General features: G+C 35.8%; 4 protein-coding genes across 4 annotated transcripts; all 4 read left to right on the top strand.

The window, feature by feature from the left end:
• Window positions 1-4,529: 4,529 nt before the first annotated feature.
• Window positions 4,530-5,546, top strand: LOC131026554 (lectin-like). Its single transcript, XM_057956444.1, has one exon. It carries the CDS (start codon window positions 4,558-4,560, stop codon window positions 5,371-5,373), a length of 816 nt encoding a protein of 271 aa, XP_057812427.1. The 5' UTR covers window positions 4,530-4,557; the 3' UTR covers window positions 5,374-5,546.
• A 2,744-nt stretch (window positions 5,547-8,290) lies between these two features.
• Window positions 8,291-9,103, top strand: LOC131024722 (agglutinin-2-like). Its single transcript, XM_057954259.1, has one exon. It carries the CDS (start codon window positions 8,291-8,293, stop codon window positions 9,101-9,103), a length of 813 nt encoding a protein of 270 aa, XP_057810242.1.
• A 5,154-nt stretch (window positions 9,104-14,257) lies between these two features.
• Window positions 14,258-15,376, top strand: LOC131026549 (lectin alpha chain-like). Its single transcript, XM_057956438.1, has one exon. The coding sequence runs from the start codon at window positions 14,369-14,371 to the stop codon at window positions 15,200-15,202; it is 834 nt and encodes a 277-aa protein (XP_057812421.1). The 5' UTR covers window positions 14,258-14,368; the 3' UTR covers window positions 15,203-15,376.
• A 7,291-nt stretch (window positions 15,377-22,667) lies between these two features.
• LOC131026551 (lectin alpha chain-like) lies at window positions 22,668-23,624 on the top strand. The gene is given in 2 exon segments (XM_057956440.1): window positions 22,668-23,043; window positions 23,046-23,624. Coding segments are annotated over 2 exon segments (819 nt in total). The 5' UTR covers window positions 22,668-22,700; the 3' UTR covers window positions 23,522-23,624.
• Window positions 23,625-23,963: the final 339 nt, after the last annotated feature.

Below are 23,963 nucleotides of genomic sequence, written 5' to 3'. Positions count from 1 at the left end.
AGCCCGATTAGCCCGCACCCGACTAACCCGGAACCCGATAGGGCTAGCCCGGAAACCCGATGGGCTGGCCCGGTGGGCTGACGAAATTGTGACTGATGCATCCAGTTACAACTTCTGCTATGTTTAGATCTATGGTATTTGCTTAAATATATATATGTAGCCTCATTAAAAAAAAGTGAAATTAATTAGTTAGAATATATATGTGTGTGTGTGTGTGCAATCTCATTAAAAAAAGTGAAATTAATTACGAATTTTTTGTAGAAATTGATTATTAGTATCTCATTAGTTAGAAATTAATTATTAGTATCTCATTTTAAAGTGATATCAATTTTTTTTTTCCTGTCAATAAGACGTGCATGGCAAATCCACTAATTATTCAGTAATAATCCAGATTGATTCTAGTGCATTGATATATGTTAAATTTTACTATCTCATTTTAATATAATTTTTTTATGTAATCTTGAATATCTTATATTTTTGCATTTCATGCTTTGCTATATAATTTATATCTTTAATATATATGTATATTTTATACATTATACATTAGATCATTAGGAATAATAAAATACAAATGATAATTTTATTTTTACGCCTTTAACCTGATTAGCCCGATGGGCTAGCCCGAAACCCGAAAGTTTAGGGTTAGGGTTGAAGATTTACAACCCGAAAAAATCTCCAACCCGATTAGCCCGCACCCGACTAACCCGGAACCCGATAGGGCTAGCCCGAAAACCCGGTGGGCTGGCCCGATTGACATCCCTAGTTGCTTGATCACGCGTTCAATTCGAGTGATCAGTATGTACCAATGCCCGATGTGCTATGATGCTCGATCGAGCATTCAATTCGAGTGTATTATATATCGATGCTCGATCAGGTTCGATCGAGCATTGAGCATTCAATTTGAGACGAGAGGTGTATCGTACTGATGGATTTATTGTTGTTGTTGTTGTGGTGGTGGTGTGGACGGTGGCGGAAGCGCGGCTGTGGTTGTCCACGGGCGGTGGTGAGAGGTCGGGGAACCTAAACATGGCCACTTATTTTTCGACACGAAGAAGAACAGTGATTAAAGGGTAAAAATGATAAAAAAAAAAAAAGTGGTGGTACCTCACAAGTTTTTGTGAGATAAAGGGGTTTCCTTATTTAGAAGTGGCCATTTGTAATGAGATGGCCCAAAATGGAAAAACGGCCATTTAAATGGGACGGAAGGAGTATATTTTTTTGAAAATTATAATTAACAAACATATATAAGTTAAAATATAATCTGATTTTCAATTATAAGACAAAAAAATAGTCATAATGAGTATATTATTTTGATTAATTATACTCCCTCCATCCGCCAAAAGTGGAACAATTTTACTATATCGGGCGTCCGCAAAGAGTGTACCACTTTCCTTTCATAGAAATGGTCCCACCATCCACTTTAATCTTTTATCCTTACAAACACTCTTTATTTACAAAAAAAATCACCCTAAATTTAATCTCAACCACACATCTCATAAAGTGGTGGGACCCTTTCAATTCTCCACTACATCAAAATCCCTACCAATTTTATTAAATCTTGTGCCCAACCAAAGTGTTCCACTTTTGGCGGACGGAGGGAGTAATAAATATTCAAAAATAGATGGTATAAATATAAAATAATCATAATTGATAGAATTATATGTTTTGCAAGAGAAGGGTATATTTTCTGTTTTATCTTTGAAATTGTACAAATATCATTTTGACTCTTATTTTTTAGGGCCACGTCTTTATCGGCGAAGACACGTCTTTATTGAAGGAATGAATATTAAATTTATCGGCAAAGACACGTCTTTATTAGTATTAATCATAAACAATGATAAATAGTACACGAGTATGGTGTGGTAGCAGAGTTCTCAATGATCAATTTTTTATATTTTTTTGTCTCGAGCGAGGTATGCGTAAATAGCAGAGATCTCGATTCAATTATCTTTATATAAAAGTGTACTCCACTTAATAATCTTATCATATTTTCCAATCAATTAAATATGGACACGCGTATTTGATTTAAATTTTGAATTCCAAAAGATTCGTCAATCAATTTGAAGATCAGTGTATCTAAATTGACCAATTAATATCCATGTGTGGATATCTATAGACTATATTTTGCACCTATCTAATGTCACGGTAGAGCACCATTTACAATCTACACTAATATGCAAATCAACAAATCGAATCAAATCGATTTTGATAAGTAGCGGCATTTTTTTTGGTTGGATAAACAAATAGTTAAAGATTACGTGACGATGAATTCAAATCGAAGACCTTTGGCCGTAGATATTTTTGTCATAATGCAATGTATACTTAAACTATTCTTACAATAAGGTTGGGCTATGATGAGTGATAATTAAGCGGTTATGATCCGGATTAATTTGTAGTAATATTTAGCATAGTCCACATAAATTAATACATATTCAAATTCTTAATTAAGCATTCCCAATACATTCTCGATGAGGACCAAATAAAAATTTTCCTTTTATAGGAATTAAAAAAAGGATATGATCGATGCATTCTTAATTTGTCTTAACTCGTACGCTCTTTGAGAAACTTTCGAAGGGATTAATCTATGGAAGTTTTCTCTTAGGACTTTTATCGAGCAGTTGGGATACAATGCAGTTCGTTAATATAATCATGGTAATCAACCTATTATTAGCTTATAAAAGTTAAATTAAATGATAGTAAAAAATAATTATGTGAATAAACTAAAGTTGAGATTGAAGAAAAAATATATAAGAAAATAAATAAAATTGAAAATGATATCAAGTATGGTACATTGAATCTCAATTCAGTCCCAAGGTCTCGAGCGCGATCTTTATATTACATTTGAGAACTATTTTGTTTATAATAATAAATTTTAATAATCAACACAGTTTGCCAATGTCAATAAATAGAAATAAATGAATGAATATTAAATTTATCGGCAAAGACACGTCTTTATTAAAAATCATAAACAATGATAAATAGTACACGAGTATGGTGTGGTCGCAGAGTTCTCAATGGTCGTCAATACTACGTATTTATTTGTGTCAGCAGATCTCAACTCTCAAGTAATTATCTCTATATAAAAGTGTACTTCAGTATAGTTAATTAAACAAATCTATATTAATATACCAATGATCGGATCAAATTGATTCCGATCGGTAGTCGGATTTTTTGGATGAATAAACAAATATTTTAAAAATCGTGTGGCGGTGAATTCAAATTGAAATATTCATATATGTTCTTGTGTAACGTCCTAAAATGATAAAAAAATTCATGCTTTTGTGAGACGGGAGAGTATATTCAAATTCTTAAGAACTCACAATGTGCATGTTCTCCACGAGAACCAAATAAAAAAATTTCCTATTATAGGAACTAAAAATGGATGATGTAACATACTCTCTCTGTCTCACTTGACTTAGCCTGCTTTCCTCTTTGTACTGCCCCATTCAACTTGATCTGTTTTCTTAGAGCTTAATTATAAGATGTTTCAAGAGCTTACAAGATGTAATTTTTTAAGAGTTAATAAGTTGTCAAAGTGTTTGAGTAATTGAGTTATAAGCTAGAGATAGAATTTTTAGTTAGTGAGAGAAAATCTTTGTTAAAGAGAGAAAATTAAAGAAAAATGAAATTAGAATGATATATGCTGAAAATAAAAAATCATAGTATATAGTTAAGTTATTTTTGTAAAATGAGTGTTACTTATAAGATAATAAAAAAATAAGTTGGACTAGAGGAAATTATTTTTTGGGGAACTTATAAGTTCCTAGAACTTATTTTTACAGCTTATAAGCTTTTTAGTCTTATTTTGTCAAACATTTTGAAGGAGCTTATAAGCTCTTATAAGCTCCTTAACAATTTATAAACTGTTTTAAATAGCTTATAAGCTCAGCCAAATACCCTCTAAATCACTTAAATAAAATACTCGTGTATACTCCAACGGCGGACACCGTAAGAAGGCGAGGGGGCTTAAGCCCCCATCAAGCAATTTTTTTTTAACTTTTATATCATTATAAAATTGTTAAATTATTGATTTAATATGTTAAATTATTGATTTAAAATAAAAAAATACAGCCTCTATCAAGGATTTTTTTTTTTTGAGTACCCTGCAGTTTACATTCATACAATAGAAAAAACTAAAGATAATATTCCAACGAGCAAAATATGTGACAGGTAGTAAGTAGATAAGATCACATGGTTCACTTACCTAGTATGAGGTGAGTCATTTAGTGTAATAAATTATGATGATTAAACAACATTATCATACGTGCATTACGAGGCGTTCGATTGCTCGAGATTGAACTATCCCAAGATAATTTGAGATTGAATTGATCCGAGATTATAATTTCATCATACAGGCATAGGCTAAGACTGATAAACCATGACTAATCCTAAATAGCATTATCTCGAGATTAAATATGGAATCGTAGCTACTCAATCAAACAAGATATCATAAAACTAATTCTATTTAATCCTATAAACCGAACAACCTATTTATACTAGTATAAATAGGAGCAAGAGTTGACACCAATACACCATCATCCACTACTCAACTAAGCCATGGCCAAGCTTCTCCAAACCCTAATGTCCATCGCCCTCCTCCTCGCCGCGTCTGCCACCACAGCGCGGTCCCAATCGACGGCCTTCACCTACGACTTCTGGGGCGACCAGCCGACTGACCTCACCTACCAAGGCGACGCCCATTTCCCGTCGGACTCCACCTTCCTCCGCCTCACCGACGCGCAGGCGAACAAAGTCGGCCGGGTCTTGTACTCGAACCCGGTCCAGTTCTCCCAAACCGGCGGCCAAGTCGACTTCGAAACCACCGTAAACTTCATCATCACACCCGGCTCCGGCAACTCCGCTGCTGACGGCCTCACCTTCTTCATCGCCCCCGTCGGCTCCACCATCCCCTCCTCCTCCAGCGGATCCAACTTCGGCATCTTCGGCTCCTCCGGCAGCAGCCCCTCCGTCTTCGCCGTCGAAGTCGACACCTACGTCAACGGCGGGTGGGATCCGAACTATCCCCACATCGGCATCGACATCGGCTCTCGGTCATCCAGCAACACGACGGAGGTCGACAGCTCCATACTCGGGCAGCAGGTGACGGCGAGGATCAACTACGCCGCCGCCACGAAGATGATCGCCGTCCGTGTCACCGCCGGCTCGGAGACATTTGAGGTCAGCTATGAGTACGATTTGAGCGGTTTTCTTCCTGAGCAAGTTCAGGTCGGGCTCTCCGCCTCCACCGGGACATACATGGCCACGCACGACATCGTGGCGTGGTATTTCACGGCCACCATGGTGCAAAACGACGGCGACGTCGCTGCCAAGAGCAGGAAGGAGCTCGGTGGAAACATTCGTCAAGTTGTGTGATTTTGTAATGTATGTGTAGTTTGGGTCGTAAATAAGGACTAGCGATCGAGTGTGCTCTCGTTAAGTCTAGGAATAAGGTAATCCGCATCTCTATGTATGGAATGCTTTGGGAGTAATTTTAGTTTTCTGTTATTTGCAAGGTTATCTATGGAAGATTTCTTTTAGGACTTTTATCGAACAGTTGGTATACTATGAAAATCGTATATTCATGTTAATCCAATAGTGAATCAGTGAACAAGTAAGAAGATACTTAGAAATGATAATGCACTAATGGAAACAAATAATATACAAACATAAATCATAATATTTTGTATATAATAAATTACTTAGAAAAATGTAGTCTATTTTTTTATTTTATCACCACTGAGATAATTATTTAAAAATTAAATGTAAATTTCTTCTGAAAATGTGTTGCATGTTTATCTGAACTTCTAAAAATAGACAAGATAATTTTGACGACATTGGTAACTGGACTTCTAAAAGATTACTATATATTACTCATGTTTTCTTTCCCAATATAAGAAAAATAAACAAAGATAATGCAAAATAATTCGCAATGAATACCACGTATAAATAGTGTAGATCTCGAGAGCGCAGGCCGCAGTGACCTAGCCACCATGGTCCATAGCATATGGGGGCAGCATGCCCGTGGGCCCCCCTATTTTTTTTTTTTAATCTTTTATTAATAGAATTATCAAATAATTTGATAAAACTATATTATGATACTCCATTTTAGTTTATATATTTATTTTTTGTTGTAAGGTTAAATTTTGATTTAAGATTTATGGGAGATTTGTAGTGCGTATATAAAAAAATAAAAAAATTAAGGCTCGAATTTTCTTGTTTTTCAAATTTAAATTTAGAATTTACCTTTTAACTTGAATTGCTTCACTTTGTAGTTATTATTGATTGATTGTTTAAATATTCGTTAATAAATTCAATTATTTTATTTTTGTAAAAAACATGTTTCAATACAAAGTGTCAAAACAAAATGTCTAAGCTAGCATTGACATAATTTTTGAAAAATTGTGAAACTTATAAATATCACTATATAATTAAAATATTGATATTTTGTGATGATCAGTAACTATTATGTGTGTCGAAAAAATATAAAAATATCATTACATCTAGTGACATTTGAGAGTTCATGTATTAATTTTTGTAATTAGCAAAGTTACTTGTAGTTTTGCATGTGATAAAGTATCGGTGCATGCATGTGTGGATGTAAATAAATTTTGTTATGCCTAAAATTGTACTTCATTCTTCCAGCGAATCTTGAGCAGTATTCATTTTTGGGTTATCCGCGAAGCTTGATCACTTTTCTTATATGGCAACAACTTTTCCCGTTATTCATCTTTTCATTTTTTTCACCTACCACACTAATTTTCATATATGGAAATTAATAAGTGTTGCATCCGCAGGACATTTTTTAGCCAATTATCGGCTGAAAAATGTCCTATTTTTACGACACTTATTAATTAGTGTCCTATTTTACTCTAAAAAATAATTAGTGTCCTATTTTTACAAGTCCGAAAGTTATTGTCCTAATTTTCAAATCAATCTAAGTTATTGTCCTAAAAAATCCCTTGACTCCACTAATTAACATACAAAATATTAACTCCTTAAACTCCGTGACGAAAAGAAATTGTTAATCAAGCTTCGCGGGACGGAGGGAGTAAGAAATTTATGACATCTTTTTTTATGTTGCTAAAATCATGTCGCTGCTAGATAATTTTGTTGTAATAACATAGTTTAAATATTAAAAACAAACTGAATACATAAGGAATTCAAATAGGGAAAAGTTTATTTTTGTAAAACTTAATTTGTGACATACGCATGAGTTCGTGTGTATACATGTAGAACTTTAGAAGTGGGTTGTGTGTGTTTTAAAGGTGTTATTATATATGAATATCAAAGAGGTTAGAGTAGATAGGCTCAAGAAATTTAGTTTCATGGGCCAAATTGAATCTCAAGACATGGCATGATTGCAAAATTTGGATTCATGGGCCAAATTAAATCTCAAGACAACGCATGATTTCATAGCTAGAGTAGCTAGATAGCTATGTGTAAGAATTTTCGCTTCAATTGCCAACTTGAATCTCAAGACAAGGCATGATTACTTATAAACACATACATTTACTATGTCGGCTGATTGACTTAAATTTGTGGCAAAGAATTTAAGTACTATATTTATATTCTAGATTATTTTCTTAATTATTCTATTTTTTGTTTAGGAATGGTTTTTGATTCTATACGGGATGGTCATAATCAATTGCCTTAACAAATTTTCAAGTCGTCCATATATGTATGTACGTATAATTTAAACGATAGTTGGGGAGTGAAACTAGCTTGAAATTAAATTTAATACAGGACATAAAAATAGATTAGGAAGATGTTTTGGAGACGAACAAAAAAATAAATAAAGATTGATGTTTTTGGGATGAATGGAGTAATACTAATTACTAATAAGCATATTGATATTAAATTAACCATATTTAATTTAGTAATGAAATTGATAAACTTAAGTATATACTCAGTATATTATACTACCTTCATCCACAATAAGTATTTGTCATTTCCGTCCCTTCACAATAAATATGGTCCTTAATTTTCATTTTAAGACATATGTACCTTTATATTTTACTCTCATTCACACACAATATTTACAAAAAACTCATCTCATAAATAATTTATTAATACCTACCAAATCAACTTTAGTGAGCCTCTTTATTAACTTTATACACATTTCTCAATTTTTTTAAAAAACTCATGTCTTCTCCATAAAGTTCAAAAAAAATAGTGAGCTACAATATATTAAACTAATAATGGAATGTAGCATTAGACCAATATAAATAGGGCTAGAGAGCCAACAACTATTCACCACATCCAAATAATACTCCATCCATCAAATCAAGCCATGGCCAAGCTTCTACAAACCCTAATTCTTCTCCTCTTTTGCATAGCATTTTTCCTAATGCTAGCAAACAAGGCAACCTCACAAAAGACCTCCTTCACCTTCACCTCCTTCGTCGCCAACTCCACCGACCTAACCTACCAGGGCGACGCCCACGTCCCCGATGGCGCCCGTTCCCTCCGGCTAACCAAAACCGACGCCAACGGCCTCCCACGGCCGTCGAGCATCGGCCGCGTGTTGTACTCCAAACCCTTCAAATTGTGGGAAAATTCAATTGTAGTATCTTTCAATACCACCATAAAATTCACCATCACCCCCACCAAAGGCCCGGCCGCCGATGGCCTCGCCTTCTTCATGGCGCCCGTGGGGACCACCATCCCCCCGGGTTCCTACGGAGGCAATCTAGGCCTATTCGACCCCTCGGGGGATAGCCCGGCCGCCTCCACCTTCTTTGCTGTTGAATTCGACCTCTACTCCAACGGTTGGGATCCGAGCCATGATCTCCCGCACATCGGCATCGACATCAGCTCGATAAAGTCGAGCAACTTCGTGAAATTTGGCGATTCGTGCATCGGTAAAGAGGCGCAGCTGCACATACAATACGACGGCATCAATTTCATCGACGTTACGCTCAAATGCGACAAAGAAACTCGCCTTCTCGAATACGAGTATGATTTGGGGGAAATTCTTCCGTCGCAGGTTCAGGTCGGAATCGCCTCCTCCACCGGCGACCTCGTCGCCCTTCACGATATCGACTACTGGAGCTTCAGATCGGCCGAGCATGCCGGCGGCTCTAAAGATCGAAAAACTGCGTGAAATTTATGAGAAACGGCTGCGAGTATATATGCTCTTCTTATATAATGCAAGTGTATGCTTATTTTCTTTCATTAATTATGTGCAGCTCATGCGATACTGATGTCAAAGTGAGCGCTCTTCGTGAGAAAGAAAATAAATAATTTCATTTCTGAAAATGATCATATGAAAGCATTTGAGTCACAGATTTTTTAGGACACTAACTTATGTTGATTTGGAAATTAAGACAAAAACTTTCGGACATATAAAAATAGAACACTAATTTTTTTTAGAATAAAATAGGACACTAATTAATAAGCGTCGTAAAAATAGAACATTTCTCGGCCGATAATTGGCCGAGAACTGTTCTGCGAGTGCAACACTTATTAATTAGTGTCCTATTTTACTCTTAAAAAAAATTAGTGTCATATTTTTACGTACAAGTCCAAAAAATTTTGTCCTAATTTCCAAATTAACCTAAGTTACTGTCCTAAAAAGCCCTCGAACTCTGAAAGCATCTTCTCATACATCAAATATCCGTGTATAGGAAACAAAATTGAAAATAAATGAGTAAAATACTAAAATAACGAAAAAGGCCGAACGCAATCAGGTTTAGTGTAGAAACAATCACTTTATTTTATCAAACCATCACTTTAAGGGTGCGTTCACTTTGATGGATGAGAAAATGAGGGATAACAAAAATTTATGTCTTTAAATGTCTCATTTCTTTTCTCATATTTTACACAAAAGAGAAATTCACCATTTTTCTTTCCTTATTTTCACTTCAAGGAAGGATAATATTATAACTCAAAATGAGACATTTAAAGGCATAAATTTTTGTTATCCCTTCATTTAGAGGGATAAAAACCAAACACACCATAAATCTAATTATGTTGTGGCCTCCGGCGTGCAATGTCTACTTTCGAGTCAGGGGATTTTTTAGGACAATAACTTATGTTGATTTGAAAATTAGGACAAAAACTTTCGGACTTGTAAAAATAGGACATCAATTTTTTTTAGAGTAAAATAGGACACTAATTAATAAGCGTCGTAAAAATAGGACATTTCTCGGCGGATAATTGGCCGAAAAATGTTCTGCGGATGCAACACTTATTAATTAGTGTCCTATTTTACTCAAAAAAAATTAGTGTCCTATTTTTACAAGTTCGAAAGTTATTGTCCTAATTTCCAAATCAATCTAAGTTACTGTCCTAAAAAACCCTCGAACTCGTCTACTTTCTGTAGCTGAAAAACGGATGCCAGATACAACTTTTAAAGTAAATCGACGCAAGAAAATGAAGATTACACACATGATTCCGGGTATGAACCCTACATCCACGGGACCAAGAACTTTGAGCCTTTTATTAATTCACAAACTGAGATTACAAGAGAGAGAGTACACTTCTTTCAATCACTCGCCTATCGCAGACTTTGAATAACGAGAAAAATGAAAGAAAAACAAGCTCTGCAAACTTAAGCTCTGAACTGTAAAATTGCATCGCGAAGAAGATGATCTCCAGAATTAGTTATAACTAATTCTTTGCAGATTAAATCACAGCTATCCGATGATGATCAACTGCTGCAAACAAAACCTTCACTTTGCACTTAAACCCTTTCGTGTCTGCGACTTTGCTAATATACCCTTCTGCAGAAACGCTCCTCCTCTCATAAAAGCTAAAACACGACTTTTAACTAATGAAATCAAATAACAACACAACTGATACAAAATTGATAGTTCATATTTACTAAAAACGTCATTTACATAATATAACTGACATATGAAAATGATTAAATCTATATTATATATAAAAAGGCAGTTCTAACAACTATTTTTTACAGCCAAATTTTAAAAAATTAGTTTTTTTCTTTTCCAACTATAATCCCATATTTTCGGACACTCGTCCAATTTATCCAAATACGGTTTAGTTTCTCAGCCCACTTTAAAAACATAATACTTTACCAATATTTTTTTTTCTTTCTAAAATGTGTATAATCTATATTATAAAAAAAAGAGTTTTTCCTCTATTTCTTTCCTTTCTTTTTTCTCTCTCTTCTCCCATCAATTTTTATCACTATTTTTAATTTTTTTCTATATTTTAATTCTTTTCTAAACATTGTCACATGATTTGATTTTAAAAAAATATGTAATATGCATTTTAAATTTAATATAGTATAAAAATCGTGAAAATGAATTTAAAGCAAATAAGTTATGAAAAAAAATTAAAATATTTTATTTTCTCTCTTTATTAAAATTTTACAATTTTTCATTTATGTTTGTGTATGAAAATATTTATTTATTTATTATGATGTGTAATACTCGATAATAATAATGCGTAATGCTAATTTTTATTATAGACTTTTTTTACATTTATTTAATAACTTTAATTATCATTACGCTTTATACAAAATTGAAAATTTATATTTTCAAGTTCAGGCTTTTATTAAGTAATTGACGTGGAATGTTTTAGTTTATTTTATTTTTAAAATATATTTTGTATTTATATATTTTAATTTTATTTAATATTATTTATTTATTTATTTATTTATTTAAATATATTATTTAATTTCAATGTTCGTCGTGCATCGCACGAATGGTTCGTGCTAGTTAAAATAAAGCCCTTAGTTTCCGAATCTGAAAATATAATTACTTATTTTTTCCCCATTTAATTAATTATTTTTAATAAAAACCAAATAAGCTATTTATGATTAACTATTTCACATATTCTAACTTTTTATAGTTACATATCAAATTATTTAGCAATATCCAACATTTGATTAAAAAATAATCCAAAATTGATTGCACGTATTCTTTGCTAATCCGCACGAAAGCAACATAATAATTGAACATCGAAATAACTAAACCTAATACATCGAATATCATCTTTTTTGTTTACAAATTAACAAGTAAATAAAGAAATTTAAAGATCTCACCACAGTGAACTCGAACTCATGACCTTTGACTTTGGACATTAATGGCCTACACAATCCATCCAATATCTTGATTCATATAAAATTATAAAAGGACAATAATGGAGACTCTAATTAAAGTACAATTAATTAAATGTGGTCCTCCTCGTCAGAACAATTTTAAATTAATATAAAGGTGTCACGTCTTAAATCCTTCCACATATTTGTGTTTGCAAAGGTCCACCATCAACTATATACAAATGGAAGCAATTCACCTGTCCATGTTAAAAACAAGTACAAAAACCTACTAAAATGAGAAAATTAAGTACAAATTAAAAACCTAATAAAACAAAATGCATAAGTACAATGTGTGTTGAGAAATGTAATCCATTATATATTAAACGATGGTCCCTTTCACAAATTATTACCTCTAATTCTATCCTTTCAATGAGATATGCAATCCCAACACAATTAGGAAACTAACCTGAAAAGGAAACAAAATTGAAATAAATGAGGGAAATACTAAAATAACAAAATACGTTGTGGCAATCTCGAGTGCAACGTCTACTTTCTCTGGCTAAAAAACAAATGCAGGGTACAATTGATACAAAATCGATAGTTCATAGTTAAAAAAATAACCTTGGAAGAATCACTAACAACCTCAATACGCTTCCCATCCAATCATTAATTATAAATTGGGGGGTTAGAGTCATCACATGGATAAAACGTTTCACCAGTAATTATTAAGTTGGGGGTTCGAATCATCACGGGGGAAATGGATATCATTATTAGTTCTCTTTAAATGAAGAAACAAATTCAACTTCACACATACATTATTTGTAAAGTGGCATATTAACAAAGTATGAAGCACTTATTTACCTAAAATTTAGCCTTGGACATACTTACATATTTTCAGCCCTTAAATCATGAAATATAAAATAGAATAATGTTACTAGAATCTCCAATACAATACAATTTACTTCAATTCTCATTGTCAAAGAAAAAGACGAAACTACCAAAGAAAATTCATTATGTTGTTCAAGGAAAAGCCAAAGGAACATTAGTTGTAATTTTAATCCTCTAATTTTATACTCGAATTAAGAAATTAATGAAAGTCTTTCTTATGCAAAATAAGTTCCCTCAAGCACATATCTTAATTCTTCATCTTTGGATCTTCTAAAATTGCATCAAAAATCACTTTTTTCAACTTCTTTACTTGACTCCGTCGTACATCAAAATCTTCACTTTTTGCCCCAAAAATCATCTAATTAATTGTATATATTAAAAGCATAAATAAAACAAGAATCATGTTTATCCTTTCCTTTAAAATAATGGAGAGCATTGATTAGAGGATAAGTGTGGTCCTCTTTGTGATTGCGATTTTAAATATAAAATAAGGTGTCACATTTAAATCCTTCTTCATATTTGCGAATGCATGTAATGTTGATAAAGATCGATTCCAAACCACAATAAATGAATGAAATGTTTATCACTCCCTAAATCCACAAAGATTGTATGTTTATTATTATTTTCGTCTGTCCATAAAGATTGTATACTTTCTTTATTTGGAAACTACGCCCCTTATATTTTAAACATCATTCACATTCAATATTTACAAAATATTCAACCATTTAACACATCAACTTTGGTGGATCCTTTTCTCCACTCAATTTTGGTAGATCCTTCTACATTTTCTACATATCTCCAATTTAACCCCGTCCTCCAAATAACTTTCTAACTTTTCTTTTCGGATTGTCCTTCAAATAACTTCATTTTTCATTTTAGAACACTACCCCACTAATATATATACTCCATTTACTCTATTTTTTTTTACCTTTTCACCACTTCAAATACTAATTATAACACATTTTCATCACTTTCAATACTAACACTTTTTAACCACTTCCAATACACTCAACAATTTTGTCTTAAAACTCATGCTCCTCTCTCATAGAAAGTTATTTTGGGGATTGAAGAAGTATTTATTAAAACTCATGTTCTGAGTTCACCATACAATCTTTGTGAATGGAGGGAATAAAAATCATATTCTTTCAATAAGATATGAATCAAATAAAATTATGTCAAATGATAGAAATTATTAAGATCCTTGGAATATCTTAATGTTTCAATCCATCTTAATGTAAACAGTAAATTTGGCTAGAATCCTGATTGGTAGCAAATATAAGATTAAATAAATTTTGTGATTATCACGCTACACTTAATTTGAAGTTTATATATAAAATAAAAATTTGATAAAAGTTCAATAATTCATAGGCAATTAAATCATAATATCATGCATATATACACTATTCACTATTTACTATAAATAGGAGCAAGAGATGCCACCATCATCCACCACATCTAAATATACTCAATTAAGCCATGGCTAAGCTCCTCCAAACCCTAATTCCTCTCCTCTCCTCCGTCGTCGTCCTCCTCGCCGCTGCCGCCAACACTGCGCAGTCCCAATCGACGTCCTTCACCTACGACTTCTGGAGCGACAAGCCGACCGATCTCACCTACCAAGGCCAAGCCCATTTCCCATCGGACTCCACCTTCCTCCGCCTCACCAACCCGATAATCGGCAGTGTCGGCCGGGTCTTGTACTCGAACCCTGTCCAGTTCTCCCAAGCCGGCGGCCAAGTCGACTTTGAAACCACCGTAAACTTCATAATCACACCCAGCCCCACCAACCTCACCGCTGACGGCATCACCTTCTTCATAGCCCCCGTCGGCTCCACCATCCCCAACGGCGGCACCGGGGGCAACCTCGGAATCTTCGGATTCTCCGGAAATAGCCCATCGGTCTTCGCCATCGAGTTTGACACCTTTGTCAACAACCCGTGGGATCCGAGCTATCCTCACATCGGCATCGACATCGGATCTAGGGAATCCCGCAACACGACGGAGTTCAGCGAAGGCATAATCAGGCAGCTGGTGAGTGCGCGGATTAACTACGTCGGAGCCACGAAGATGATCACCGTCACCGCCACCAACGGCTGGAAGACGGTTGAGGTCAGCTATGAGTACGATTTGAGCGGCTTTCTTCCTGAGCAGGTTCAGGTAGGGCTCTCCGCCGCCAGCGGACTAAGCCAACCTTACGTCGCCACCCATGATATCGTCTTGTGGAATTTCAAGGCCACCATGGTGCAAACAAATTCCAGCGCGAGGAGCAGGAAGGAGCTGGCCGGCAACATTATTCGTCAATTTGTGTGATTTTGAAATGTGTGTGTGTGTTAAATAAATAAGGACTAAGCGATCGAGTCTGCTCTCGTTAAGTCTAGAAATAAAATAATCGTCCGTCTCTATGTAAGGACTATGTAACAATGTTTTTGGGTGTCGTTCTGGTTTTATGAACTTTGCAAGGTAATCTACGCAAAATTTCATTAAGGACTTTTATCGAATAGTTGGAACACTATATATGAAGTAATCCATAATTAATCCAACACTAAATCAATTACTACCTCCATCCACGATATCGTTTTCACTTTTTGGAAGACACGAATTTTAACAAAGTGGTGGATAGCAATTGATAGTACTTGTGAGTGGAGTTTGGGTCTCACTATTTGTGAGTGGAGTTTGTGGACCCTACTGCTATAAATAAAAATGGAAATGATATTGTGTACGGATCAAAATGGCAAAAATGAAAAACGATATCGTGGACGGAGAGAGTATTACATTCGGAAGGATCCTGGGGCAACAAAATAATTCTCGTACATCTGTAACTTGTCCTATCCACAAATAAGAGTGTCTCATACATATATCAAAACAATAAATCCTCCTATATTTGTTTGTTAGAGACTCCTACCAGTATCCTATATTCCAAACAATACTATACTTATGGACGTACTAAAATAAATCTACCGTCATGATCTAAGGGCTGAAACTGTTTCCTAGTCTATATTTAAATATGAATTTTATTTTAACTTGTCCGAATGGTAAGGATAGTGTTTATAAATGAAATATGACTATTTTTTATGGACGTACAAAAATTAATGAAAATTTGTGACTATTTTTATAGGAACGAAGGAAGGGGTATCTTATAAGAAACTCATAAATAATGAATTAAACAAACTCAAACTAAATATCCAACATTTGATTCAAAAATAATCCAAAAATGATAAACATTTACTGCAAGAAAGAAAATTAAAAATTGGGTTGAATTCCGCTTGCGTGCAGTGTAGTTTTCACACCTTTGTGTGGGTACTGGTCCTGCCTACATGTGATTTTGTTCCCACCTTTGTGTGGTGTAGATATCTCGCCTGTATACGTGCAGCTTATTTGATTATATAATAGATATCTCTTGTAATTCTAAAAAAAAAAATAATAGAATTTTCATTTTACATGTGATTGCACGTATTCTTTGCTAATAATCCGCACATGCAAGTTCACGAAAGCAACATAATAATTGAACATCGAAATAACTCAACCTAATCCATCCAATATATTGATTCACAAAAATACAAATACAATTATTTATATTTTAATGTTTATCGACTGAAAGATATCCTATAAAATTATAAAAGGACAAAAATGGAGAGCATTGATTAGAGGATAAATTGTTGGGAAATTAGTTCCCCATCCAAACTTGGTAGAAGCAAGAAATAAGAATAAAACTAGACACAATTTAACAACACAAGAATTTAACGTGGTTCGGCCAAACTGCCTACGTCCACGGACCCACACCAATATATTAGAGAATCTCAAAAGAAGGAGTACAACATAAAATACCACACTGTATTTTGTATCTTGCCTACGCAGAGGCTATCTCTCAACTCTCTTTTGTCACTCGTGTATAACTTCTACTCAGAAGCTATCCTCACACAAGATTTCTCTCTCTCTAATATCACACCCTTCTCTGGTGTTGTTCTGGGGGTGTTTGGGGGTGATTTTTGCAGGTTGCTGCCTGGCTCCATTTATAGGGAATGAGAGGCGGTAGGTGGCAGTATTTTGTTGAAGAACACAATGAAGCAAAGTTGGAATTGTCTTTGGAGCAGCTATGCAATAGCCCACCTTTTGACTAACAATAGTAGCCACCTTTTTTGACTAACAATCTCCCACTTGAAGACTGATTCCAATCTGTCTTCACACCTCAATCAACGCAGCAGCCTTTCTGTCTTTAACTGTAAAGACATAACCGGTAGTGCTTCTCCTGCGATTTACCGCACCGGCAAAATCTGCATCTACAAAACCTTGTAGTGCTACATTACCTCGTCGAAAGCACAAGCATCTATCAGTAGATCCACGTAGATATCTCAATATCCACTTTACTGCTTCCCAATGCTGCTTTCCAGAATTTGCCATAATTCTGCTCACAACTCCCACTCGATCTGGACTCCTTGGATCATTTCTGATTTTTCAGCTAACCACCGTGTTTAAAACACCTTTTGTCGACAAACCGGAACCGCCGACAAATTATGATTCTTATCACAAAGAACCATCATCCTCAAAAGAGAATAAACTTACTCCACCAAATGAGTAGAACACTTAGAATAAACCATTCTAAGAATTTTACTTCGGCACATGTCGAAAAAACCTTGCTGAAATTTTTGGTGCAACCTTCTAGCTTTTGGCCCTCCTAGAAGTCATCAGCCATCGACATACTTTTCACCACACACCTGCATCCATGCCAAAAACCATGCACATGTGGTCCAACTAACATCGTCACATCCTCTATCATGGCCATTGGACATGCCATAAGGATATTCATGTCCTCAAAAGACATCATCAACAATGATGTTAGCTGCTTGTTCGGAGCTTTCTGCCGAATCCGCTCCACCTTGACAAGCTCCACCTGGACAGTTTCGCTTCGTATGGCCGGGTTTACCGCACCTCCAACAAACAACGCCCTTGGAGTCTTTTTTTCTCCCTCTGCTAAAGGCCACCATTGCTGAATTTTCCGATGAAGGACGTCCTTCACTCATCAGCCTTCTTTCTTCCAAAAGAAGTTTGCCCGTGACTTCAGCAAAGACCAGAGTTTCCTTCCCATAAACTAATACTGGCTTCATGTGTTCATAGGAACGTGGAAGAGACAAGATGAGTCTCAACGTCTTATCCTCATCTTCAATTTTCGCTCCAATACTCTCCAGTTCAGAGATAATGCCATTGAGAATACTCAAGTGATCTGAAATCTTCACACCTTCATCCATCCGTAAGGTATGAAATTGTTCCTTCAAATACAACCGATTCGAGATGCCTTTTGCTTGGTACAGAGCTTCCAGCTTTTCCCAAAGCTCCCTCGCACTCGAAATCCCATGTACATTTGCAAGTACATTCTTGGCCAAGCAGAGACGAATTGTGCTTGCCGCCTTCAGATCCAGATTCTCCCAATCTTCATCACTCATACTGGACTTTGCGTCATCATCTGCACCAGGCTTTTTGACTGCACCCGGACGTCCTTTCAGGGCCTTGTGTAACCCAGATTGTATCAGCGCATCCTTGACTTGCACTTGCCACAAGCCAAAATTTATTATTCCATCGAATTTCTCCACGTCGAACTTCATTTGGACTTGAAGTAGACTTGACGTACCGCTTCTCCACCAAAATGAACAGCCGTCTCGCAAGAGACACCCCGCCCGGATCTTTCTCAAGAAATCCTTTCTGATGTGGAAGATCAGACAATGCTGCAACCACAGAGCATACTTGGAATATCAAGAGACCTCAACCAGGCTCTGATACCAATTGTTGGGAAATTAGTTCCCCATCCAAACTTGGTAGAAGCAAGAAATAAGAATAAAACTAGACACAATTTAACAACACAAGAATTTAACGTGGTTCGGCCAAACTGCCTACGTCCACGGACCCACACCAATATATTAGAGAATCTCAAAAGAAGGAGTACAACATAAAATACCACACTGTATTTTGTATCTTGCCTACGCAGAGGCTATCTCTCAACTCTCTTTTGTCACTCGTGTATAACTTCTACTCAGAAGCTATCCTCACACAAGATTTCTCTCTCTCTAATATCACACCCTTCTCTGGTGTTGTTCTGGGGGTGTTTGGGGGTGATTTTTGCAGGTTGCTGCCTGGCTCCATTTATAGGGAATGAGAGGCGGTAGGTGGCAGTATTTTGTTGAAGAACACAATGAAGCAAAGTTGGAATTGTCTTTGGAGCAGCTATGCAATAGCCCACCTTTTGACTAACAATAGTAGCCACCTTTTTTGACTAACATAAATGTGGTCCACTTCATGAGTACGACTTTAAATATAAACGTGTCACGCTTTAAATCGTTCATATTTGTGAATGTAAGGTAAGGTCGACCATCAACTATATGCATGATTAATTATATGCATGATTGAGTATTTTTATCCTCAAGAGTAGGATATCTCCAATCCCACTCTTTATATGGGATAAGAATCAAGCAAAACTATAGCTTGAATGATAAAAAAATTAATTAAGATATTAATGAAAGTCTTTGTTATGCAAAATAAGTTCCCTCAAGCACAGATCTTAATTCTTCACCTTTGGATCCTCGACAAGTCCAGAAATAAGATAATCGTCCATCTCTATGCATAGACTATGCCAGAATGCTTTTGGGTGTCGTTTAAGTTCTATGAACTTTGCAAGGTAATCAATATATGGAAGATTTCTTTAAGTACTTTTATCGAACAGTTGGAATACTTAAGTGAAATGATACACAATAACCTAATGACTCCTACTAAAGTGAATATCCCATATTCCAAACAATACTATACTTATCATGTTATCAAATACGGTAAATATGACTTTACGGTATATGTAATATGATGAATTCACCGTGAAAATGACGAGTTCAAAAAAAAAAAAAAATCGCATCCTATATATGGAATTCAAACACGGGATGAATCATCCACCATAATGATCTAAGAGCTGAAAATGCTTCTTATAATATTGTTTATAAATGAAATCAAATTTATTATGAAAATGGAAGTAAAATTAAAATACAATTACGAAAACTTTAAATTAGAATTTTCTGTTTACACGTGATTGCACGTATTCTTTGCTAATCTACTCAAGTCTATGAACAATCGAAATAACTAAACCTTTTTTTTTTTATCAATAAAAAATTCATTAAAAAACTGGGGTGGTACTAGGAGTACCAAAAACATCAAACAAGTGGTGCAAACTCGTTGGAGCACCACAAAGTAAAAGAAACATTGGACTCGACAACATATCTTTTAATGTTTATTCACTGAAAGATATTTCATGTTTTCCCTTTCCTATAATAAAATTATAAAAGGACAATAATGGAGAGCATCTGTTTAAAGGACAAATGTGGGCCTCTTCATATTTGTGAATGTAAGGTCCACCATCAACTGCAATAATGGAAGCTATTTACCAGTCTATGTTTTATACTGCCACTGCACATTTGCCTATTCCACAAATTATTACTATAATTTATCTGATCCTATTCTTTCAAGCAAAATTAAGTCAAATGATAAAAATTATTGATGGGTCTTGGCATATTCTAAAGTTTCAACCCGCAGACCAGGGTTTGATAAAAGGCGAGAGTCTTGTTATTTTGAGACTTTATCAGAAAACTTTATCAGAAATCAAGGGAGTCTCAAGCGTGATCGATTGAGCTCGGGAGTTTCGCGTTCTCTTCTAATGCGATATTAATACAAGGCGTATTACCTCGCCTTCTTCATAGCCCCCGTCGGCTCCACCGGCTCCGTCAGGGGCAACCTCGGAATCTTCGGTTCCTCCGGCAACAGCCCTTCGTCGAGTTTGACACCTACGCCAACAGCCAGTGGGATCCGAACTACCCCCACATCGGCATAGACATCAGATCTAGGTCATCCCACAACACGATGAAGGTAGGCGGCGCCATACTCAGGCAGCAGGTGACTGCACGGATCAACTACGTCGGAGCCACGAAGATGATCTCCGTCCGTGCCACCGCCGGCTCGAAGATGTTTGAGGTCCGCTATGAGTACGATTTGAGACGTTAAAGGCATAAATTTTTGTTATCCCTCTATTTAGAGGGATAAAAAGCAAACACACACCCTAATAGTTGATTTACACCACCGATTTTGTAATTGTATTATAAATACAAATGAGACATTGATTTTGTAAGTGAGAAAGGAAAAAGTAAAACAAGTGATTAAATAAGTTTTTGCTCTCTCCTAGCACCTACTACTACACACACGTCCACATATTCTAAACACACAAGCCCACATTACACTTGCATTTAATTTAAAATCATCCCTCCAATATTATACCACCACATTTTTCATCTACACTCCCAACAATTAAAATTAATATACAATTACGAAAACTTATTAATTAGAATTTTCTGTTTACACGTGATTGCACGTATTCTTTGCTAATCCACTCAAGTCTATGAACAATCGAAATAACTAAACCTAATCCATCCAATATCTTGATTCATAAAAATTTAAATAACGCTAATTATATTTTAATGTTTATCGACTGAAAGATATTTACATGTTTTCCCTTTCCTATAAAATTATAAAAGGACAATAATGGAGAGCATCTGATTAAAGTACAAATGTGGGCCTCTTCGTGAGTACGATTTTAAATATAAAGGTGTCACGTTTTAAAATATTTCTTCTTCATATTTGTGCATGTAAGGTCATCCATCAACTACAAATGGAAGCTAGCTATTTACCAGTCTATGTTTTATAGTGCCACATTAGCCTATTCCATAAAATATTACTATAACTTCTCTAATCCTATTCTTTCAATGAGTTATAAATTAAGCAAAATTAAGTCAAATGATAAAAATTATCGAGGTCTTGGCATATTCCAAAATTTTAATCCATCTTCAGATATGCTTGACTCTGTCATGTCATCACTGAGTTTGGCTGAAATCCTGATTGGTAGCAAAAATCAGATTACATAATCCATCCAATAATGAAAGTTCACTAATTTATTACTCCCTTCGTATCGCAAAAACATTAACATTTGCAAGTGACACGAGTTTTAAGAAATGTTAGATAAAGTGTATTGTGAATGAAAAAATGGTCCGACTTTATGAAAAAGCATAGATGAAAAGTAAAGGGATTGTGGTGGGATAGTGTACCAAAATAGAAATATTCATGTTTTTGTGAGACGGAGGGAGTAACAATCAACACTAATAATAATTATTCCCTCCGTCTACCAATTCATGTCCTAGGGGAAGGGAGCACACATTTTAAGAAAAAATACACTCCCTCCGTCTCACAAAAACATGAACGTTTTTTCATTTTGGGGCGTCTCACAAAAACATGAACATTACTATTTTTGGAATTTATCCCCTTTTTTTCATCCCTCATTTTTACACTTATTTACAAAAAAACCATTATGGCCCACCACTATCTTTTCTTAATTAATTCATTACTCTCACAACACTTTTTAAAATGGGACCCCTTTTACACTCACTTTAACTCTCAACTAACATTTCTTAAGACCCATGCCATTTATCTGTGCTCATGTTTTTGTGAGACGGAGGAAGTATTATTTATTTGTTGAGTGGAGAAGGGACACAACTTTTAGAAAACATGATTTATTTATTAAGAAAATAGTTACTAAAAATAAGTAGAACACAAATTAATGGACGAAGGGAGTATTAAAATAATGAAATCGTTAGTGAGATACAAACCGTGAAGTATAATGATTGATTGCTACCATTATTATCATAAATTAATGCACTATACTAGTATAAATAGATGCAACAGAAACCACCATGATCCACCACATTCAAATCAACTACTCCTACTCAATTAAGCCATGGCAAAGCTTCTCCAAACCCTAGTTCCTCTCCTCTCCTCCATCGTTCTCCTCCTCGCCGCTGCCAACACGGTGCGGTCCCAATCGACGTCCTTCACCTACGACTTCTGGGGCATCCAGCCGAGCGATCTCATCTATCAAGGCGACGCCCATTTCCCGTCGGACTCCACCTTCCTCCGCCTCACCGACGCACAGTCCTCACAAGTCGGTCGGGTCTTGCATTCGAACCCGGTCCAGTTCTCCCAAGCCGGCGGCCAAGTCGACTTTGAAACCACTGTAAACTTCATCATCACACCCGGCCCCGACAACACCCCTGCCGACGGCCTCACCTTCTTCATCGCCCCGTCGGCTCCACCATCCCTTCTGCCTCCAACGGAGCCAACCTCGGAATCTTTGACTCCACCGGCAACAGTGCCTCGGTCTTCGCCGTCGAAATCGACACCTACTCCAACGGCGCGTGGGATCCGCTCTATCCCCACATCGGCATCGACATCGGATCTCGGATATCCAGCAACACGACAGAGGTCGATAGCACCATACTCGGGCAGCAGGTGACTGTGCTGATCAACTACAACGGAGCCACGAAGATGATCGTCGTCCGTGTCACCGCCGGCTCGAAGACGTTTGAGGTCACCTATGAGTACAATTTGGCCCTCTTTCTTTCTGAGCAGGTTCAGGTTGGACTCTCCGCCTCCACCGGACTACACGTCGCTGCCCACGACATCGTCGCGTGGTATTTCACGGCCACTATGGTGCAGACAAATGCCGCCGCGCGGAGCAGGAAGGAGCTGGCCGGCAACATTATTCGTCAATTTGTGTAATTTTGTGATGTGTGCCTGTGTGTCGTAAATCAATAACGACTTAGCGATCGAGTCTACTCTCGTTAAGTCTACCAATAAGATCATCGACCATCTCTATGTACGGGCAATGCAAGAATGCTTTTGGGTGTCGTTCTAGTTTTATGAACTTTGCAAGGTAATCTATGGAAGATTTCATCTAGGACTTTTATCGAACAGTTGGAATACTGTATCCGAAGTAAGTGAAAGGGTACACAATAACCTAACGACTCCTACTAAAGTGAATATCCTAAATTCCAAACAATACTACACTTATCATGTTATCAAATAGGGTAAATATTACTTTAGGGTATGTGTAATATGATGAGTTAAAAAAAAAAATTAATTTCGCATCCCATGAAATTCGAACACGGGGATGAATCCACCATAATGATCCAAGAGCTGAAAATGCTTCTTAGTGTGTTTT

This window comes from Salvia miltiorrhiza, chromosome 5 (assembly GCF_028751815.1).
Source record: "Salvia miltiorrhiza cultivar Shanhuang (shh) chromosome 5, IMPLAD_Smil_shh, whole genome shotgun sequence".
Taxonomy (NCBI): domain Eukaryota; kingdom Viridiplantae; phylum Streptophyta; class Magnoliopsida; order Lamiales; family Lamiaceae; genus Salvia; species Salvia miltiorrhiza.
Note: the sequence above shows the minus strand (reverse complement) of the source record. Positions and strands in the feature narration are given on the sequence as shown.

Coding starts and splice junctions, on each gene's coding strand:
- LOC131026554 (XM_057956444.1), top strand. CDS start 4,558: ATGGCCAAGCTTCTCCAAACCCTAATGTCCATCGCCCTCCTCCTCGCC.
- LOC131024722 (XM_057954259.1), top strand. CDS start 8,291: ATGGCCAAGCTTCTACAAACCCTAATTCTTCTCCTCTTTTGCATAGCA.
- LOC131026549 (XM_057956438.1), top strand. CDS start 14,369: ATGGCTAAGCTCCTCCAAACCCTAATTCCTCTCCTCTCCTCCGTCGTC.